The sequence below is a fragment of the Spermophilus citellus genome (assembly GCF_964194105.1).
Source record: "Spermophilus citellus genome assembly, chromosome: 8".
Lineage (NCBI taxonomy): Eukaryota > Metazoa > Chordata > Mammalia > Rodentia > Sciuridae > Spermophilus > Spermophilus citellus.
In genome coordinates this window covers 61,062,295-61,081,717 of record NC_138189.1, presented here as the reverse complement: position 1 = coordinate 61,081,717, position 19,423 = coordinate 61,062,295, and the positions used below count along the sequence as shown (strand labels likewise).

Below are 19,423 nucleotides of genomic sequence, written 5' to 3'. Positions count from 1 at the left end.
GCTGCTGCTACAGTCCTCTCAACTATGGAATGGAAATCTCACTTTGAGAAATAGTGGAGCAAGATGGGAAGAATCCGAGTAAATGATGATTTCAACTCTGGGCTGTGCCTGATTTTGTTTATTATGCAGATAATTTTGTTTTGGATGGGGGTACTGGGAGTTGAAGCCAGGGGCACTTTACCACTGAGCTATACATCCCTAGCACTTTTTTTTTTTTTTTGAGACAGAGTCCTACTAAGTTGCTGAACTTGTAATCCTCTTACCTCAGCCTCCCAGAGTCACTGGGATCCTGTCACCATGGCTGGCAGAAATAAACTTGTATTTTAATGTCACTGTTATTTTGGTTCTGTCACTCTTTTAAGTTGAGTCAGAATCTAACAAATATATGTACCGTGTGCCACCACCTCCTCAAGGCCTTGCTTGTATTTTTATTTACTACTTTTACTTTCCATCTGACTCCAATATGATGCAAATACGCATTCTACAGATACCATGTACTGAGCCTTTCCTATATGCCAGGGATCATCTTGTGAATGCATTTTATATGCATTAATCCAGTGATTCCCTACATCAAACCAATGAGACAAATACTCTTACTTATGTGCCTCTGTGTGTGTGTGTGTATGTGTGTGTGTGTGTTGCTAGGGATCAAACTCAGGGACCTGTGCATGTTAGGCAAGTGCTCTACCACTGAACTGTAGCTACCGCCCTCCCACTGAGACTTAGAGCTCATGAAGTAGCTCAGTAGTAGAGCACATGCCTAGCATGTGGGAGGCCCTGGGTTCAATCTCCAGTACCACGCATACATACACAGAATCCTGAGGCTCAGAAAAATTAAATAATTTGCCCAGCTTCACACATATTGTACATGGGAGACACTCTGATTCCAGAACCCCTCTCTGTAATCATTGTGCCAAGATACCAACAAATTAATGAAACCCAGAACAAATTGATAATGATAAATCTAAACTTCAGTCATTTATAATTAATAAGCAAGGAGAAAGAATCATAATGTCAACTCAATATAATAGTGAGGATGCATGATAAGAAATTAGCCTTTTGAAATTTGGGGGAAATCCAACTATCTGCATATGTGCATTTGCCAAGGATTTCTCTGACTGCCAGACTTTTCTGAAGAGTGCTAAATTAGAATCCTTAACACTCTTTAGATATGTGCCAATTATAGTACATAAATATCCAATTTTAATAACACATTTAGTACATTACAACTAATAGCTCATAACTACAAGTAAAATGGAAAGTCTGGAATTGGATCTACTTCACATGTAATCAGTGAAGATGGGCATTCGTCAAATTAATTTACCATCTGTCAGGAGAACCCAGAGACCCTACCTTCAGACTTGTTCTTGTAAAATGCTATATGTGAAATGAAGGCTCTTGCTTTAAAGTCATAGCTGTCTGCTTCCTCTATTTATATATGACATGAAAAACACATCATATTGGTCTGGGGTTTAGGACATTGAATACTCTGAGATGATTATATTCGGTGAACACTGGACACACACTACTTGCTACTGCATGGTGTTAAGAACAAGGGAGTGATAGAAGGACCGTTGCCCTCCAGAAACTCGTAATCCACTGGGGGAGACACAAGATTCCAAGGGAGATGTGCCACAACAGAGGTATATTCTAAAAGAAGGAGGAGGAGAGAATGATTATTGGAGCCTCTGAATGTTGGGGAAGATCTGAACAATCAGTAGGACTGTGCCATATGGAGAAGAAAGAAAAAAGAGTAACAAATACAGAAAGCTGTAGAAAATAGCTACGTATAATAGGCTCATGGAGTAAGTGACAAACCAGGGCAACTTATTTATTTGAAATGATACGCATGCAGTTCTGTGCTAATGTTATGTATATTATAAAAAGCAAACTTAAACAGAAACCATGTAAGGAAATAAGGAAAAATAAACAATTATAAGGATATTGCTACTCATGATGACCTCTTACACTACCATCAGTTAAAATCAAAAGCTCCAGTATACATTTAAGGAGGAGCTCATCATTAAAGTGGAGAATACAAATTTCTACTTGTCATAATTTTAAGTTTGTGGGCCAATTCTTTTTTTTTAAAGAGGGAGTGAGAGAGGAGAGAGAGTGATAGAGAGAGAATTTTTAATATTTTTTTTTTTAGTTCTCGGCGGACACAACATCTTTGTTGGTATGTGGTGCTGAGGATCGAACCCGGGCCGCACGCACGCCAGGCGAGCGCGCTACCGCTTGAGCCACATCCCCAGCCCCATTGTGGGCCAATTCTTGGCAGAGGTGGTTAGATGGTCATTGTTTCAAGCCTAATGTAACTGAAGGCCCCTACTAAATCCCTTGCACTTGCAGTATTGTTCCCTAGGGCTTGAAGTTCATTATTTCTTTAGACCATGGTTGCTTTTTGAGAATTATTTTATTTGAGGGCTGGGATGTAGCTAAGTGGCAAAGTGTTTGTCTTGCATTCACAAAGCCCTGGGTTCTATCCTCAGTTCCAAAAAAAAAAATTATTTTATTTGAAACCTTCTTGGTGAAGATTAATTTAGTTAAAATTAGATAATGTAACTTTTTTTTTTTAGGTGCTAGGGATCTAATCCAAGGGTGCTTAACCACTGAGTAACAACATACCCATCTGTTTTTAATTTTTTAAACATTTATTTTGAAACAGGGTTTTGATAAGTTGTTTAGGGCCTTGCTAAATTTCTGAGACTGGCTTTGAACTAGTGATCCTCATGCCTCAGCCTACTGAGTTGCAGGGATTACAGGCTGAGAAATGGTGCCCAGCTAGGTAATATAATCTTTAAATCTGCTCAACAGACATACAAATAACAATGCAATTACAGTATACACTGAAGGTAAATGTTCCACAGAGCATTTTCCGATAGAAGACTTTTATTGACTAAGGAGAAGATACGTTTGAAAGATGGAGGTCCAGGCTATCATTTCTCAGTGCTAAAATTATGTTGGCTCCTGTGATCTAAAAATCCAAATGTCTTTTTTTTTTTTTTTTTTTTTTTTGGTTAGCATTTAATAAACCTCCAGTGCTCTTGGTGGCTTTAAGCCACCAGAACACAGGCACCCCCACCATCCTTAATCTTAATCTTCTCCTCAGCTCTTCTCCTGAAGAATTTTACCTTCACAATGACAGGCTGCTGTGGGAGCTTTCCCTTTCCCAAAACTTTGTAGTAACCTGATCGGGCTACATCAATTATGGGAGCAGCTCCCGTCTTGTTTTTGGCAGCATTTACTTGTGTCTGTTCACTGACCAATGTCCACAGTTTATCAAGGTTGACAGTTGGGCAGAAACTCTGGTTCCTCTTTAAGTGGTAATGCCTCATACCAACTTTCCCAAAGGTGATATTTGTTGAAGTTAATCCTGTGGTGATGCATGCCACCAGCATTACCCCGGCCTCCTGGGTGCTTCCGGTGCTTGCCCATGTGGCCATGGCCATGGCTCACGTGTCCCCGAAGTTTCTGGGTCTTCCTCAGTCTGGATGGCATGGCGGCAGCTGAGACGAAAAAACTCCAAATGTCTTAATAGGATGCTCAAAAACTTCCACGGTCTGTGTCCCTATCTCTTGTTCAGTCATTGATTGAGTCCTCCAGCCTTTATAGAGAGCTTGGAGGTGCCACAGTGTGTGGTAGGGTAGGGAGATGAAGAAGTCTTGGTTGCTGCCCTCGGGGAGGTCAGGTGGAGAAAACATGAGGATTCAGTAAAATAAGGATAGTAATAGGAACTATCTCACAGGGTTGTAGCAAGAGGTGAGTTCATACACAGGAAGCCCTTAAAACAGTGTTGAGTATGTGATAACCACTGATTTACATGTACTGGGGCAGAAGATGTGGGTCAAGGATGATTTCCTTGATTCAGTGACAGCTGAATTGAATTCTGAAAGAAATTTTAAGTTAGCTTGAATAAAGGGAGAAGGTGAGAGGTTGGAGAAAGACCTTCCTGAGCTTCGGACTATTCCCTTACTTAGTCAATTAAATGATGCCCCCCCAAAAGCTATGTCAATGTCCAAAATTCCTGGGACCCATCAATGTTTCCTTATTTGTGAAGAGATAAAGGTTTACAGATGTAACTAGACCATTCTGGGTTATCTGACTGGGCCATAAATCCAATGATAAGTGTCCTCATAAGAGGCAGAAGAAGTTGGACACACAGAAGAGAAGGTTTGAAAAAGTGTAGAGGGAGCTGAGATTGGAGTGCCTTGGCCACAAATTAAGGAAGCTAAAGAATGAGAAGCTATGGGCTGGGGATGTGGCTCAAGCGGTAGCGCGCTCCCCTGGCATGCCCAGGGTGTTGGGTTCGATCCTCAGCACCACATAAAAATAAAATAAAGATGTTGTATCCACCAAAAACTAAAAAATAAATATTAAAAAATTCTCTCTCTCTCTCTTAAAAAAAATGCAGAAGCTAGAAGAGAAAAAGAAGGGTTCCCTCCTAGAGTCTCCCAAGGGAGAGAGGCTTTCATTTTCAATGTCTGGCCTTCCGTCCTGTGATAGAATTAATCCCTGTTATTTTAAGGCACACAGGCTGTGAAAATGCATTACAGCAGTACAGGATACTAATATACCTTGTTACTCCAAGTCAATCTCCACAACCAATTCTTTTCTAATGGACAACAGGACATGGTCCTGGTCTCAGGGAGCCCATGTTCTGGATGAGGAATGGCACAGATTGCCCACTTGCCTGCGGTTTTAGTCGGCTTTGCATCAGTGTAACCAATATATTTATTAAGAGCCACTTAGAGAAGGAAACGTTTGTTTTAGCTCCTGATTTCAGAGGTTCAGTTCATGGTCAGCTGATTGCATAGGTCTGGGCCTGAGGTGAGGCAGAATATCATGGCCCAGCTGAGGAACGATGCTCAGCTCATGGCAGGGTCAAGAAGCAGAGAAAGAAAGTGGGGAAAGGGCCTCAAGAAGAATGCCCCCTAAGACTGACCTCCTCCAGCCACGCCCCACCTGCCCACAGTTACCATCGAGTCAGTCCACTCAAACTAGGATGGACTGGTCAGGTTACAAATTTCATCATCTAATCACTTCACCTCTGAATATTCCTGCATTGATAGGAGCTTTGAGAGGACACCTGAAATCCAAGCCATAATGCCATCTCTTTTTAATGCCTAATAAACAACCCAAATTTAACTTTTCCTGAATGGAAGTACCTGGAGGTAAGAAGCCGATTTGTCCAAGGTAGCCAGGAAAGGCCTCTGGGAGGAGGACACCTATGGACATGAGCACAGAGTGATGAGGGAGAGCTGAGGCACTGACCAAGCAGGGGCACGTCAAAGCAAGGTGCTTTTTTTGTTTTGTGTTAAGAAGGAAAACATTCAGTACGTATAGGAAGAGAAGAAGATGCAGATACAAGGGAGATATGTAACAGAAGGTGTCAGGACCCAGAGGAGGCAGAAGGGAAATGGGCTGAGGTGAGAAGGGAGAACACAGATCAGGGGCTTTGAAGGCAAATAGTAAGAACTACTCAGGGAATAACTCATGTGGCCTCCGGACTAGAACTGTCAGGGTTGAATCCTGGCTCCCCACCAACTGGTTATCCAATAGTAGGGAATTCCATTTTCTGGATATTGGTTTCCTCGACTATAAAATGAAGATAATAACAACTCCTACCTCATAGGATATTGTTAGGAGAATTAATTTTATTAATATGGTTAAAGCCCTTGATTCAATGCCTGGTCATAGAATGTGCAATAAATTTCATTATTATTAATATAAGAGAAGTAATAAGAAGTTTAGAATCAGAATGTGAGCACTGGAAGGAACAGCAGAATCATCTAGTCTAATTCCCTGATTGTACAAATGGAGAAATTGAGGCCTAGAGGTTTTATTATTTATTTGTTTATTTATTTTGCATTCCTGGGGATTGAACCCAGGGCCTGACACATACTCGGCAAGCGTTTTACCACCGAGCTGCAAGCCCATCTCTTTTCAAAACTTTATTTCGACGTAGGATCTCACTAAGTTGCCCAGGCTGGCCTTGAACTTGCAATGCTCCTGCCTCAACCTCCCAAATAGCTGGAATTACAGGCATATGCCAATATACTCAGCTCCAGAAAGATTTCAAATTTAAAGAGATAGGGAAAGAGCTAACATGAGACTAATTACTTAAAAGTCAGTACTCTGTAGGTGTGCTACACAAATAGATTTGGGAATCATAAGAATACAGGTGGTGGTGGGCTTAGGCTTAGCTCACTGGTAGAGCACTTGCCTAGCATGTGTGAAGCCCTGGGTTTTATCCTCAGAGCGCTCCCCCCAATCCACTCCCCACACACACCAAAACAGAATATAGGTGATAATTGAATCTGGGGAAATAAAAAAGTTATTTAGGTAGAACCTAGGGAATGAGTAGAGAGAATGTAGAAAGAAGAAATGGAAAAAAAGAGTTAGCAAGGGAGACTCAGAGCTAAGCCAGGGAGGTAGGAGAAGAACCAGAAAAGAGTTATGGCGTAGAAGCCAAGACAAGGATTTTGAAGGGTGAAAATGATCAACTGAGTCAAATACTAGAGAGATGAGGAAAGATGATTCTAATGCAAAATGCTAAACCTGAATTCTACTCAAATACAAGTGAAATTTCTACAAGACATTTGCTATGCTGAATGTTTATAACCTCCTTCCAAAATTCATCATCCCCAAAGTGATGGTATTAGGAGGCGTGGCCTTTGAAGGGGGTGATTAGGTCATGAGGGTGGAGCCCTCATGAAAGGGCTTAGTGCACTTATAAGAGGCTGAAGAGACCAGAGTTTCCACTTCCACCAAATGAAGACACAACTAGAATGCGCCATCTATGTACCAGACAGCAGACCCTCACCAGACACTGAATCTGCTGGGGCCTTGGTTTTAGAATTCACAGTCTCCAAAATTGTAAAAAATAAACTCTCTCATTAAAAAGCTGCCCCATTTATGGTATTTTGTAATAGCAGCCTGAATAGATTAAGACAACACTAAATTCTGAAACTTGGTTTTCCCATGTGTAAACAGAATATACATAGAGAACATACTGCCATGTTAAAAAAAAAAAAAATTTAAACTCACACCTTCTAGATTTGGCAATGGAACGAGGTTTTCCACAGGGAGAGAAGTACACAAACTGTATTTCAGACCCTGAAATTAACCTTATTCCTAGAGTCTTTCATGTTAATGTCTGCTGTAACCACAAACAGTACTGGCCTTAGAGAGACATAACATGAATTTTATAATTCTGCTTATTATAAGGGTCATAGAATGGTTAAGAAAGATAGTACTAAAGGTTGGGCTCCTAGCACTGGGGCAAGCCATGGGACTTTTTTCTTCTCTTTCTTGATTCCTTCCATGGATAAATTCGTCTAATTCCATAGCTTTAAAACACCATCTCAGTGCTTGAGAGTTACAAAGTTCTATCTCTAATCTGACCTTACCTATAAGCTCCAGTCTTTAGTCTATTTTTGTGTTGCTATAACAAAATGCATGGGGATAGATACTTTATAAAAAAAAATAGGTTTATTTGGCTTAGAATTCTTGTGGCTCTAAGGTCCAAGCAGCAGGTCCCTGGCATCCTGTCAAGTGTCCCTGGATATATCCCAACATATTGGAGAAGCAGAAAGGAAAACAGCTGTGTTCAGAAAGGGCATGCATGGCAGGTGGCCTTGCCCTCTATCAACCCATTCTCATAAGAACTTAAGTACTCTTAGGAGACCTTCCCACTCCTGCAAAACAACATCAGTACATTCATGAGGGTGGAACCTCCACGACCTAATTTTTCCACTAGGCCCTATCTTTTAAAGGCTCTACTACCTTAACACTGCCTTGCTGGGGACCAAACTTCCAGCACATGAATCTTGCGGGGACAAACCAATCCAAACCACAGCACCTACTCCAGATCATTACTCAGAGATCTAAGGGTCATCCCAAGCATAATCTTTGCTAAATAGAACATCTGACTTTCTGCTTCTAAACCAGTTCTCAACTCAACACTCTCGATTTTGATAAATTTACATCCATTTCACCAGCAAATTCTCTCAGTTCTGCCTCTAGCATATTTTTCAATGCTCAATCCTCTACCAGATTCCCTGATGTTCCAAGTCACCATCATCTCTCCTTCATCTCACATGCTGCAGGAGTTTCCCAATCGGATGTTCAGCATCCCCTCCAATCTGGTCCCCACACTGCAGTCTGATGAGCTGCTTAATGCACAAATTATATGTTAACTGTTTTCTTATAAGTCCCCAATAGCTTCCCTTCATACTTAGACTAAAACCCAAGCTTCATTAGGCCCTACAACACCCAAATCCCACTCACTCTCTTGACTTCTCACTCCACCCTTCCCATGCTCACTGTGCACCAGCTTTGACCCTGGTTTCTTTCTGTTCCTCAGCTCGTTTCTGACATGATCCTAGCCATTTCCTCTATGGGAATGCTCATCCCATCCTGCTCCCTTCTCCTCCACTCATCTCACTGTGGCCCCTGTCTGTTATTGTCATCTTTGAGAAGCCTTCCTGTTCGTTCTGGCTAGAATCACTCTATCACCTCAGCTGGCTTTTGTACCTGAGCACTTATTGCTAGTGACATTTTCTTATTTATTTTTATGTATATTGACTGTCTATTTTCCATTGGAATCTAAGTTTTCTGAGAGAAAACATTTTTATCTGTCTGGTTTGCTACTGGGTTCCCAGTCTCTCAATAGTGTGTACACCCAGTAGGCTCTGAATAAATAAACAAAGGTTCAGGAAAGGAGAAGGAAAATAAATGCAGGGAGCCCTATGACATGCAGCTATCTGGTATGTAAGTTAGACTGCTCAACTACAGCTCTTAGCCCAAGGGAAAATGCTCTTCCCTTGCTTGACCAGAATGCCCTAGGCAGTGCCCTCTGCTTAGGTTTTTCTCTCCAGACTTCCCACATTTCACTTTACCTGGGGATTGGTTTCACCTGGGGATCAACCCACCTATCTGGATGATGAACACTTCATCTACCTTCTTGGGTGGAGAAACCATCCACAGAAGGGGTTTGGACATTTTACAAGCTGGGGGCCAATGAGTTTGACTAGCCTGGACAATAGTGAGACCCTATCTCAAAAAAAAAAAAAAATTGAAAATAAAGAACACATTTTGCAAGAAATATATACATATAAACAGCAAGGAGAGCTATTTTTCACAAGGTAATTGACTTAATCCACTCAGGGTGCTTTAATATCATAGACTCAGCGGCTTAGACAACAATTTATTTTTCACAGTTCTAGAGGCTGGGAATTCCAAGATGAAGATGTTGGCAGATTTAGTGTCTGGCAAAGGCTCACTTCCAGGTTCCAGATGGCTGTCTTCTCGCTGTGTCCTCACATGGCAGAAAGGAAATTCTCTGGGTTCTCTTTTATAAGGGCATCAGTCCCATTAAGGAGGACTTCACCTCACGACCTAATCATTGTGTTAGTCAGCTTTCTGTCACTGTGACCAAATACCTGAGAAGAATGGCTTAAAGAAGAATGAATTGTTTTTGGCTCATGGTTTCAGAGGTTTTAGGTCACAGTTTCATTGCTTGTGAACCTGTGATGAGGCTGAAATGTCATTGTGTGGAAAAGAAAAGCTGCTTACCTAATGGGTAAGCAGGAAGCAGGAGGTGAGGGTGGGGTCTTAACATCCCTTTCAAGGGCATGCTAATGAATTAGTAAACTCCCTTCCATTAGGCCCAACCTTTTACAAGTTCCACCGCCTTCCAAATAGTACCACATGCTGGTGACCAAGTCTTCAACTATGGCCTCTGAGGGACATTAAAGATCCAAACCATAACAACCACCAAAAGACTTCACCTCCTGAAATCATCACTTTGGGGGTTAGGATTTCAACATAGCAATTTTAGGAGGAACACAAACAGGCTATAACAGTAATGATAATCTGTTGCACACAGTGCCCATACTTACTATGAAGATCCAGTCGAGAGGAGTGGTCTGGGGGCCTAGGGTTGTAGCTCAGTGGTAGAACACTCGCCTAGCATGTGTGAGGCACTGGGTTCGATCCTCAGCACCACATAAAAATAAATAAATAAAATAAAGATATTAAACAAAAAGAAGTGGTCTGGGGTGTGACACATGTGCCTAAGTGGCTGCAGTATGACATTATTTGCTGAGTTTATCGTGGATGAGAGCAAGAACTCCTGGCAGAATGCCATCTGTATCGCTCAGGCCACAATACCAAGAACTTATATGGAGGACTCCAGGCATCCTCTCCATCATCAAGGACTTTAGTATCCCTACAAAGACTCATCATTCAACACCCCTCTCTGTTCCATGATTCTGTCATTTCCAGTGTCTACCATGTTTCATTCACATTGTCACACTCTGAACCTTATCATCACCCCTAACTCTTCTACTCCTGAAGCATTAAGCCCCATGACTTAAGGATACTTGATGTTCTGCTCACAACATCCCAACCTTCTAGTTTTCGTATTCACTTATTCCCATTGCACTTGCTTTTCATCTCCACCAAGACACCCTCAAACCTTGACTTCCGACATCTTAGGCCCCTTCTGAGACTTCCTTCACTAGTCATCCATACCCTTGCCTTCCTCTACATATCTTTTCAAGACCCCACCTGCCCACCCTCAACCCTAGTACAGTCCAGTGCCTGCCTTCCCATTTCTAACTACCTACCCCCAGAGTACTGTGCCCTAATGGAGAAAATTGCATAGTGATTTAGTCTGGTGGCACTATGAACTTCTAAGGTAAATGGGCTCCCTTGACCAAATGGCAATCCTATATGCCTCTCCCCAAACCCACAAATGACAGACAAACCTTATTGAGGTTTCTTTATCTCTCCTGAGTACTCATACTCAGCAAATAGCTGCCTCTTCTCTATCAGAGGGGAAATGGAGGTTTTTATGTATAAAATCTTTCCGATTTCTTCCCTCCATGTGTAAATGCAAAGATGTGCATCCACAGCTGTGAGGAGACTCGTGGTTGTCACCAGAATCTATTCTTCCTTCTTTCTGGACATGCGGCTCCATCATGTTTCTCAATCTCCCTTGTAGTTCAGTGTTCTCATGTGACTACATTTTTTACCAATAGAATTTGAGCATTCATGTTATATACCACTCCTATGCCTGGCCAATGCAAATGTCCCACAGGCATATCCACAGGATCTCTTTTTCTGGCAAACTGTTCAATGATATGGAAATCAGGTGTTGAAGATAATGGAACTGCCGTCAGCCTTAGTGTTTAAATAACTGCATGGAAAAACTGACTACCTGACTGTAAAAACTGCCTTTACTATGATGTGAAAAAAAAAGTTTGTGTTTGCATCAATACAAGGTAGGTTTTATTGGTTATAGTAGTTTAACCTGCCATAATTAATTCATTATCTACTTTTCTTCTATCGGTTCTTAGTGAAGGAAAGTGACTCCTATTCTGCCCCAGGGAATCCCTCTCCATGAACTCTGGACTCCAGCCCCACCTCCAGTCCTTATTTCATCACTTATTTACTCTGTCTCCTAGGCCTTCACCTTATCCTTTCCTGGCTCTTTCCCCTTAGCACACAGACATGATGGCAACTGTTTTAAAAGGAAAACAATCTTATATGATTTGATACTCTTCTTATCTAGATTTGTCTTTTCTCCTTTCATTGATGGTTCAGTACCCCACTCTACTCCTCCTAGCCCTTGCCCCTCTTCGATCTGGGCTCATCCCCACCAGTGTTCTGAAACTGTTCCAGATCAGCCCAGCGACCTGACGGGCTCTGGTCCTGTTTCACTTCTTATCTCCCCTGGCAGCCTCTCCAGAAAGCTGTTCCTCCTTCTGCTCCTGTGCTTCTGTGATATGGTGCTTCTCTCTCCCTCTAGCTGCGCCTTCCAAGTCTCCTTGACAGGTCTCAGTTCCTCTTTCTCTTTGGCAAATGTGGATGCAGTGTCTACCTTCCCTGCCCACTGTGTGTGTGTGTGTGTGTGTGTGTGTATACACATATACATATACATAGATATTTACATATATAAATGTACATATATAAATACATATATACAAACATATAAATATGAAAATATATGCACATATATACATGTATTGTTATAAGTAATTTTATCCTCACCTGTGGTTTAAATAATCATTTATACATGATAAAGTCATATATCCTTGGTGCCCAGAACTTACATTTCCAACTGACTTTTAGATGTTTCTATTTTTATAGCCTCAAACCTAATATACCCCTAACTGAAATTATCATCCTATTTCCAAGAACTCCTCCTCCTACATTTTCTATCCAGGTAGATAGATGCTAATAGGCATCCACTCAGCTACTCAGCCTGGGTGCATGGGAATAAGCCAAGCAGGATCCTCATCCTATAGGTAGGATCCTCTGGCTTCAAATGCTACTGAATTCACCTAGTAAATCTCTTTCAAATCCATCTGTTCATTTCCCTTTCTCGGCCACTGCTGAACTCAACCCTGTTTATCCCTTTCCTGGGTATTCTCAGTAACTTCTAGATTATTCTCCCTGCTGGCAGCTTCACCTCCCTCCCCTCCCTCCTCCAGCCTAAAGATCTGATTTTCTTGTTCATTCATGTCATTTTTGCTTGAATGTCAGGGTTTCGTTGTTGTTGTTGTTTTGTCTTTTGTGGTACTAGGAGTTGAGCCGAGGGGTGCTCTCTTACTAAGCTATCTCTCCAACCCTTTTTATTTTATTTTGAGAAAGGATCTAAGTTACCGAGGCTGGACTTAAACCTGCAAATTTCTTGCCTCCACCTCCCAAGTACCTGGGATTACAAGTGTGTGTTTGGTTCTTGAGTGCCAAATGAAAAAACAATATATTCTCATTGTAAAATACTCAAATAGTTTATAAGGCTATTTTTAAAAAGTTAAAGTCACCCCTCAGGCAGTCCTCAAATCTAATCCCCAAATACACATTTCTTTTTCTAAAACAGTCTTGGCAGCATGATGACACTTGCCTCAAATCATAGTAACTCAGGAGGCTGAGACAGGATTGCAAATTTGAGGCCAGCCTGGGCAATTTAGGGAGATCCTGTATCAAAATTAAGAAAATAAATAAATTAATTAAAAGGGCTGGGGATGTAGCTCAGTGGTAGAGTACCCCTGGGTTCAATCCCATTACAATAAAAAGTAAAAATAATAAAAATAGAATCTTATTAAACATGCTGTAATTTTATTTTAAGAAGTACTTTTTTCATTTAAATATCTCTAAAATCAAAATGTGTCATGCAATCAGTACTGTCTTAGGTTTGGTTAAATACAGCAATGCTCTGCAATGTGTTCTTTTTACTCATTAATATTGTTCATGATTTCAAACCAACATTTACCTCCAGGAGGCCATTCTAAAAACCAAATCTGGTCAGCTTGCTACCCTCTGGAAAATTCTTCAAAGGCTCTGTTTTCCTTCCCCTAAAACTTTCATTCTGACTGCCGCCTTACTTTTACAGTTTCCTGAACATCATACATTCTCTTCCTTAAGGCTAAGCAGGCCAAGCAGGTCTCTTTTCAGTTAGTTCCCCAAAACAGCTAAGCTAAGCCAAGTCAGATCTCTTTGCCTTTGCACCAATGTGTCTTCTACTTTAAAGGTTTTTTCTCACCTTTACTCAAAGATGCCTCTTATTGAAAAATTGTCCTGATCTGCCAAGCTGAGCCTCAGTTCTTTAACACTTCCCTTCAACTTCCAAACATGGTGTATGCCTTTGTTAAATCACTTGCCAAGAGAAAGTATTAGTGGTCAGGTTCATGACATTTATCTTGTCTATTGCTCCCAATGTAAAAGAGAGTTCTCAAGCTCACTTTCTTCTTTATAGCCATTTCCAGCAGTGTGGGCACAAAATAATTGTCCCATAAATATTTTTGGAAATCATGAACTAGATATGAGGGAAGCAGGAAAATACTTCCTGCTATAAGGTACAGAACATTCTTAATTAGAATCCCCTTATCCTGGAACAAGAGAGACAAAGAGGAGGAGAGGTCTGGATGCTTAACCACCAGGGTGCCCAGAAATCTGAAGCAATTGGACAATTTAATTTTTGTTCCCTATTTTCTACTTCTGCAGACCTTCTATCTGCAAGTAACTCCATCCTGATTTCAACAATCACATCTTTGATGACCCCCCACTTCCTCTAATTTTTTTTAAGTGCTTCAAATCCAAGCCTCATTCTCTCTATGACTTTGCAGCAAGTCTTTTATTTTGATGTTTTGAAGAGTACCTACGAAGAAGCTGGGTGTTATGGCATATGCCTGTAATCCCAGAGAGTTCAAAGCCAGCTTCAGCAAAATCGAGGTGTTAAGCAACTCAGTGAGACCCTATCTAAAATACAAAATAGGGCTGGGGATGTGGCTCAGTGGTTGAGTGCCCCTGAGTTCAATCCTGGGTACAAAAAAAAAAAAAAAAAGGAAAGAAAGAAAGAAAAGAAAACCTGGCCACTCTAAAATACCTACCTGTGTTTTCCATTTGGACTCCCTCCTGCCCTACATGTGGTTATACCTCAGTTAATTCCACCAAGACTCAACACTAGGAAATAAATACAAAAGAAAGCTGAAGTTTAATACAAAACATTTATTTTAATAACTATCCTAAAGGCTTGATGTTATGTGGAGATATCTGTGGAAACAATTTCCCCCCTCAACCCACTATTGGATTTAAATTCTAGAAAATACCAAAAATAGACAAAAAATGAAATTTGGGATGTAGCTCAGTAGTAGAACACTTTTCTAGCATGTTGTCAGACTCTGGTTCAATCTCTAGTACTTCAATAAATAAATAAGTATTTCCATTTCTTCTTTCTGACCGAGATAATTTAAAGCCAGAGATTCCAACTCATTCATGGAAAAGTACCAGGGGTAGTGTTGGAGATTTTAAATAAAGCTCAGCTAATGTGGCCTATATGGCAGTTACTAAGATTGGTCCATGCTAAAATATCTTGACTATTGTAGGGCTAGCATACTTTCAATACTTTATCTTGACAAAAACAACTGGGGCTCATGCAAAACAGAAGGAAAAGGAAGAAAAGTGGAAAAAACAAGAGGAGTACAAGAGAGAAGAGTGTCAAATGACAGGAGAGGAGAATTTATAATGAGAAATGCAGCAATTATGAGAGGATTCTATGAAATAGACATGTGCTGTGGCAGCTGGGGCTGAAAGGTAAATAAGACTGTCTTGTATTGAAAAGAAATAGGAAGGCTGACCTAAAGAACGAGAGGGCTTGGAGTGAAAATAGGTAAATATGTTGATTAAACATTGAAAAGCTCAGTGGGCTTGTGAACAGAGCTGATAAAGAACAGGGAGAGGCACACAGGATCTCAAAGACTAAATAGATAAACACGTGGACAGAGAAAAGGTAACAGCTGTTGGGGGTCGGGGAGAGTGCTGTAATTCTACCATCTTGAAGAGGATAGTGACAAAAGTCAGCTCTTCTTTACAACTGGTCTTGATTTGGGTTCAGTTCATAGTCCTTCAATGGAGAATTAGAGTCAAGCCTTCATTCTATCTAACATTAGGAACAGTGGGGTCAAATCAGCCTAGTCTGTCTGTATTTTCAGCATTGTGAGCATGGAGGGAAACTTACATTACAAAAGCAAAGACTTCGCCAGTTAAACCAACCTAAACACAATGCGTATCTCTTCTGTTCACACATTTCAGACTAAATATAAACAAAATAATCCTAAAGAACTGGCTGAGACACAATTCCTATTGATTTGGGCTCCCAAGACAATAAATAATTCAACAGTTTTTTTGTGGTTTTTTTTTTTCCTTGCATCTTAAGGTGAGAAAATTATTTAGGAAAAAGAAAGGCAGATACTAATATTAGCCTGTAATTTTCAGTCATTTCTTTTTCAGTACAGACACCGGTTGGTGTATTTGGACACCATAAAGCCGTAGCCCAAGGAGCAGCCACATCTGTATCTCCATATCAAGAAAGATTTGGTTTGGACGCAATGTAAGTTCCCTGGATTTCAGTACTCCCCTCCCCCCCGCCCGGAATCTGAAATTATTCCCTGACATTGGTAATACGGAAAGGCACCTTCTGGAGAAATCGCAGACTGCCTGTTAATTTGACAACTCCCCGCCCCCATCGACTTGGGTCATAACTTGGACTGCTCATGGAGAGGGCAGGAACAGACCTTGTATTGCTTTTGTTTCCTGCCAGGCGGGGACTCACAGGAGCGGCCGGTCGCCTACCTGCTTTCCACTTCCCGGGCCAGGAGTGACCGCGCGTCCTGCCGAGAAGTTCGCTGCCCGCCGAGGTTCACTCCCGACCTCACCTACCGGTGCTCTCCGCGCCTCTGACCAGCCTGACTCATCCGGGATGGGTGGGGGAGACCTCAGAGGGCGGAGGGACTGGAGGAGGCGGGCCGGGCCCTTCCCCCAGAGCCAGGGAGGAGGCGTCTCCAGGGCAGGTGAAACCGACTCCGACCTATCCCGGGAACTTTCGGTGCGGGGACTGGAGGCCCGCGCCGCGCTGGGGCCGCGGGGGAGCCGCCCTCTCCTATCCGGGCTGCGCGCCGGGGCTCAGCCTGGGGGCTGCCCCCTGAGGACCCTCGGCCCTCCTGGCGCGCTCGTTGGCTGCGGGCAGCGCTGGCCTCAGCGGCTGATGGAGGCGAGTGGTGCCGCCCAGGGCGCAGGTGATACTCTAGCGGCCAGGGTTTCTGCTGTAAGGGAAGACCACTGGAAGGGCAAGACGCAGACTCCTCGTGGGCAAGGGGCAAGGCAGCGATGGCCCTAGAGCTGAGCCAGGAGGCACTACTGGACTTTCTGTGCCAGGCTGGGGGCCGAGTGACCAACGCCGCCCTGCTGAGCCACTTCAAGAGCTTTCTCCGAGACCCCGACGCGTCCCCCAGCCAGCATCAGCAACGCCGCGAGCTCTTCAAAGGCTTCGTCAACTCGGTCGCCGCAGTGCGCCAGGACCCCGACGGCACCAAGTACGTCGTGCTCAAGAGGAGGTATAGGGACCTTTTAGGGGAGGAGGGGCTGCAGCGACCCCGCGAGCCGCCTGCTGCCGCTGCCCCTGCAAGGGGAACTGCGCCCAGCTCCCCGCCGAGCGCACGCCGCGAGGAGCCTCAGCCACCGCAGTCTCGGCCGCGGCGGCGGCGGCGCGACAAGGAGCCAGAGGAGGAGCCAGCAGGTACCGCAGCCCTAGCCGAGGTCGCAGGTTGCAATGGACTCCCGCCCAGAAGAACCCGGGAAGCGACCAGGGAAGACGGCGGCCAGAGGCTTAGCCCCGGCCGAAGGGCTCCGGTGCCGGTGGCTACGGCGGCAGCCGCAGCCAGGTGCGCGGCGGCGGAGACGCAGGGCCGCTGCTGCTGGGAATGTCTCCAGAACAGCCTGGGGGAGCTCCCGGAAGTGCCGCCACTCGGAGCACTCCCGGACCCTGCCACTGCCAAGGAGAAGCCCGCGCGAGCTCAGCCTGCTCAGGATGACTGCGGGGCTCCAAGGCAGCTGCCAGAAGGCGCGCGGGCTGAGCCCACGCCGGTGCCTGCAACGCCCCGCTCGCCTCCCGCCATCACCGAAGCTGCTGAGTGCAGGGTATCTCCTCCAGTTCTCCTGCCCCGCCCCACCCCTCCAGGAGACCGACCAGAGCTGTTGACCTCAGGTTCCCTGCACCATTCCACTCTGCAACTGCAGCAGCAGCGCACTCGAGAATGGGTAGCCAGACACCCTCAGATGCCCCAGACCCGGGACCAGGGTCCCATTCGGGCCTGGTCAGTGCTGCCGGACAACTTTCTCAGGATTCCCTTGGAGCCAAACTTAGAGACTAAATCACCGCTGTCAGAGCTCCCTCATTTCTCTCATTCTCTCTTTCCTGTGGTTCCTGAAGAGTCCCCAGGTTCGTGGCCAGGGAATCCTCCACAGGCTGTCTTTCGTAGCATTCGTTGTCAGTTATCCCTCCAAGATCTGGATGACTTTGTGGACCAGGAGAGCCATGGCAGTGAGGAGAGCAGCAGTGGGCCCAAAGAGTCCCCTGGGGGTTCTGAAGAGGGGTTACAAGTTGCCTTGGGAACCCCAGTTTGGGGAAAGCTCAGGAATCCAGCTGGGGACCTATCTATACCTCTAAAGAAAGGCAGCCCTCAGAGTCCTCAGGGCCTCAGGAACAGAGGGAACGGTCATACCTCTCAACAAGTTCCAACAGGGGCTAAAGGCCCCCCACACCACTCCCAGGAGCCTTTGCCTTGGCCAGCTCCCAAGTTAAGGAGGTCTCTCAGAAGGAGCTTTAGGGCAGGCAAGGCCAAACTGTCTTCCTCTGATGAAGAGTACCTTGATGAGGACTTGCTGAAAAGGAGTCGTCGCCCACCACGCCCCAGGAAACCTTCCAAGGCAGGAACAATGCCCAGCCCAAGGGTGGATGCAGCTTTGACACTGAAACTGGCAGACACTAGGGTCTCCAGTGGGAATGGGTCTGCCGCCTTGGTACCCCACAGAACTTCTGAGCACAAGTCATCACTGGTCCCCCTAGATGCCAGGGAGCATGAATGGATTGTGAAGCTTGCCAGTGGCTCTTGGATTCAGGTGTTGACACTGTTTTGGGAGGACCCTCAGTTGGCTTTGCACAAAGACTTCTTGACTGGATACACTGCCTTGCACTGGATAGCCAAACATGGCAACGTTCAGGCCCTTCAGGACTTGGTCTCAGGAGCACGGAAGACAGGGATTGTGCTTGATGTAAATGTGAAGTCTAGTTGTGGGTATACCCCACTACACCTTGCAGCCATTCATGGCCACCAGGGAGTCATCAAACTGCTAGTGCAAAAGTTGTCTTCTCGGGTGAACGTCCGGGACAGCAGTGGAAAGAAACCATGGCAATATCTGACCAGTAATACCTCTGGGGAAATATGGCAGCTGCTGGGAGCTCCTCGGGGCAAGCCCATTTTCTCTGTATATCCCTTAGTCCAAAGCTCTTCCCCCACTAGGAAGGCCAAGAGCCGGGAAGTATCTAGAAATGTCACCCGAAAGACTTCTTTAGCTGCACTACTCAAAAGTCACCACAACAAATGGAAACTGGCCAACCAGTATGAGAAATTCCCTACTCCACGGGTAGAAGAGTGTAGTGACTGAGGTGGGCCCCTCTCTCCAACATGCAGCAACCACACTCTCATCTTAGAGTACTCAGAGAATTCAGGGAGAATAGAAAAGCAGCTGAGGGGTTGGTAAAGAGAGAGGTCAAGTGGAATGGACTCCCTGGGTTTCCTGTCAGCACAGTGGACCTTAGGAGCCATCTCAGCTTTGTGAAGGCTCATGTTCTTGGGCCAGTGAAGCCTACCAAGTGGCAAAGCCAGCACTCACAACTCAGGAGGTATTCTAGCATTTCCTTTGCCAGTGGAAATTTTAGGCACAGTAAGCTACATTGTTTTTTTGAAGCAGCAATCCTAGGCCTTGGCTAGAAAGGTAACAGATGTCCAACAAAAAAAGAAGCAATTCAAAGAATGCCAAAACTCAGGGCTGGGGGGCGGGGGAACCCCTCTCT

General features: G+C 44.2%; 1 protein-coding gene and 1 pseudogene across 2 annotated transcripts; one reads left to right on the top strand and one right to left on the bottom strand.

Moving 5' to 3' along the window:
• Positions 1-3,056: 3,056 nt before the first annotated feature.
• On the bottom strand, positions 3,057-10,003 carry LOC308654415 (large ribosomal subunit protein uL15-like; annotated as a pseudogene). The gene is made up of 2 exons (XR_014024277.1): positions 9,906-10,003; positions 3,057-3,509 (listed from the first exon to the last, which is right to left on the bottom strand). The product of XR_014024277.1 is annotated as a large ribosomal subunit protein uL15-like (transcript).
• Positions 10,004-16,151: 6,148 nt separating this feature from the next.
• Positions 16,152-19,014, top strand: SOWAHB (sosondowah ankyrin repeat domain family member B; the record flags this gene model as incomplete). The annotated part of the gene is made up of 1 exon (XM_081303769.1): positions 16,152-19,014. Exon 1 carries the CDS (start codon positions 16,678-16,680, stop codon positions 19,012-19,014), a length of 2,337 nt encoding a protein of 778 aa, XP_081159895.1. The 5' UTR covers positions 16,152-16,677.
• Between the last annotated feature and the right edge of the window lie 409 nt (positions 19,015-19,423).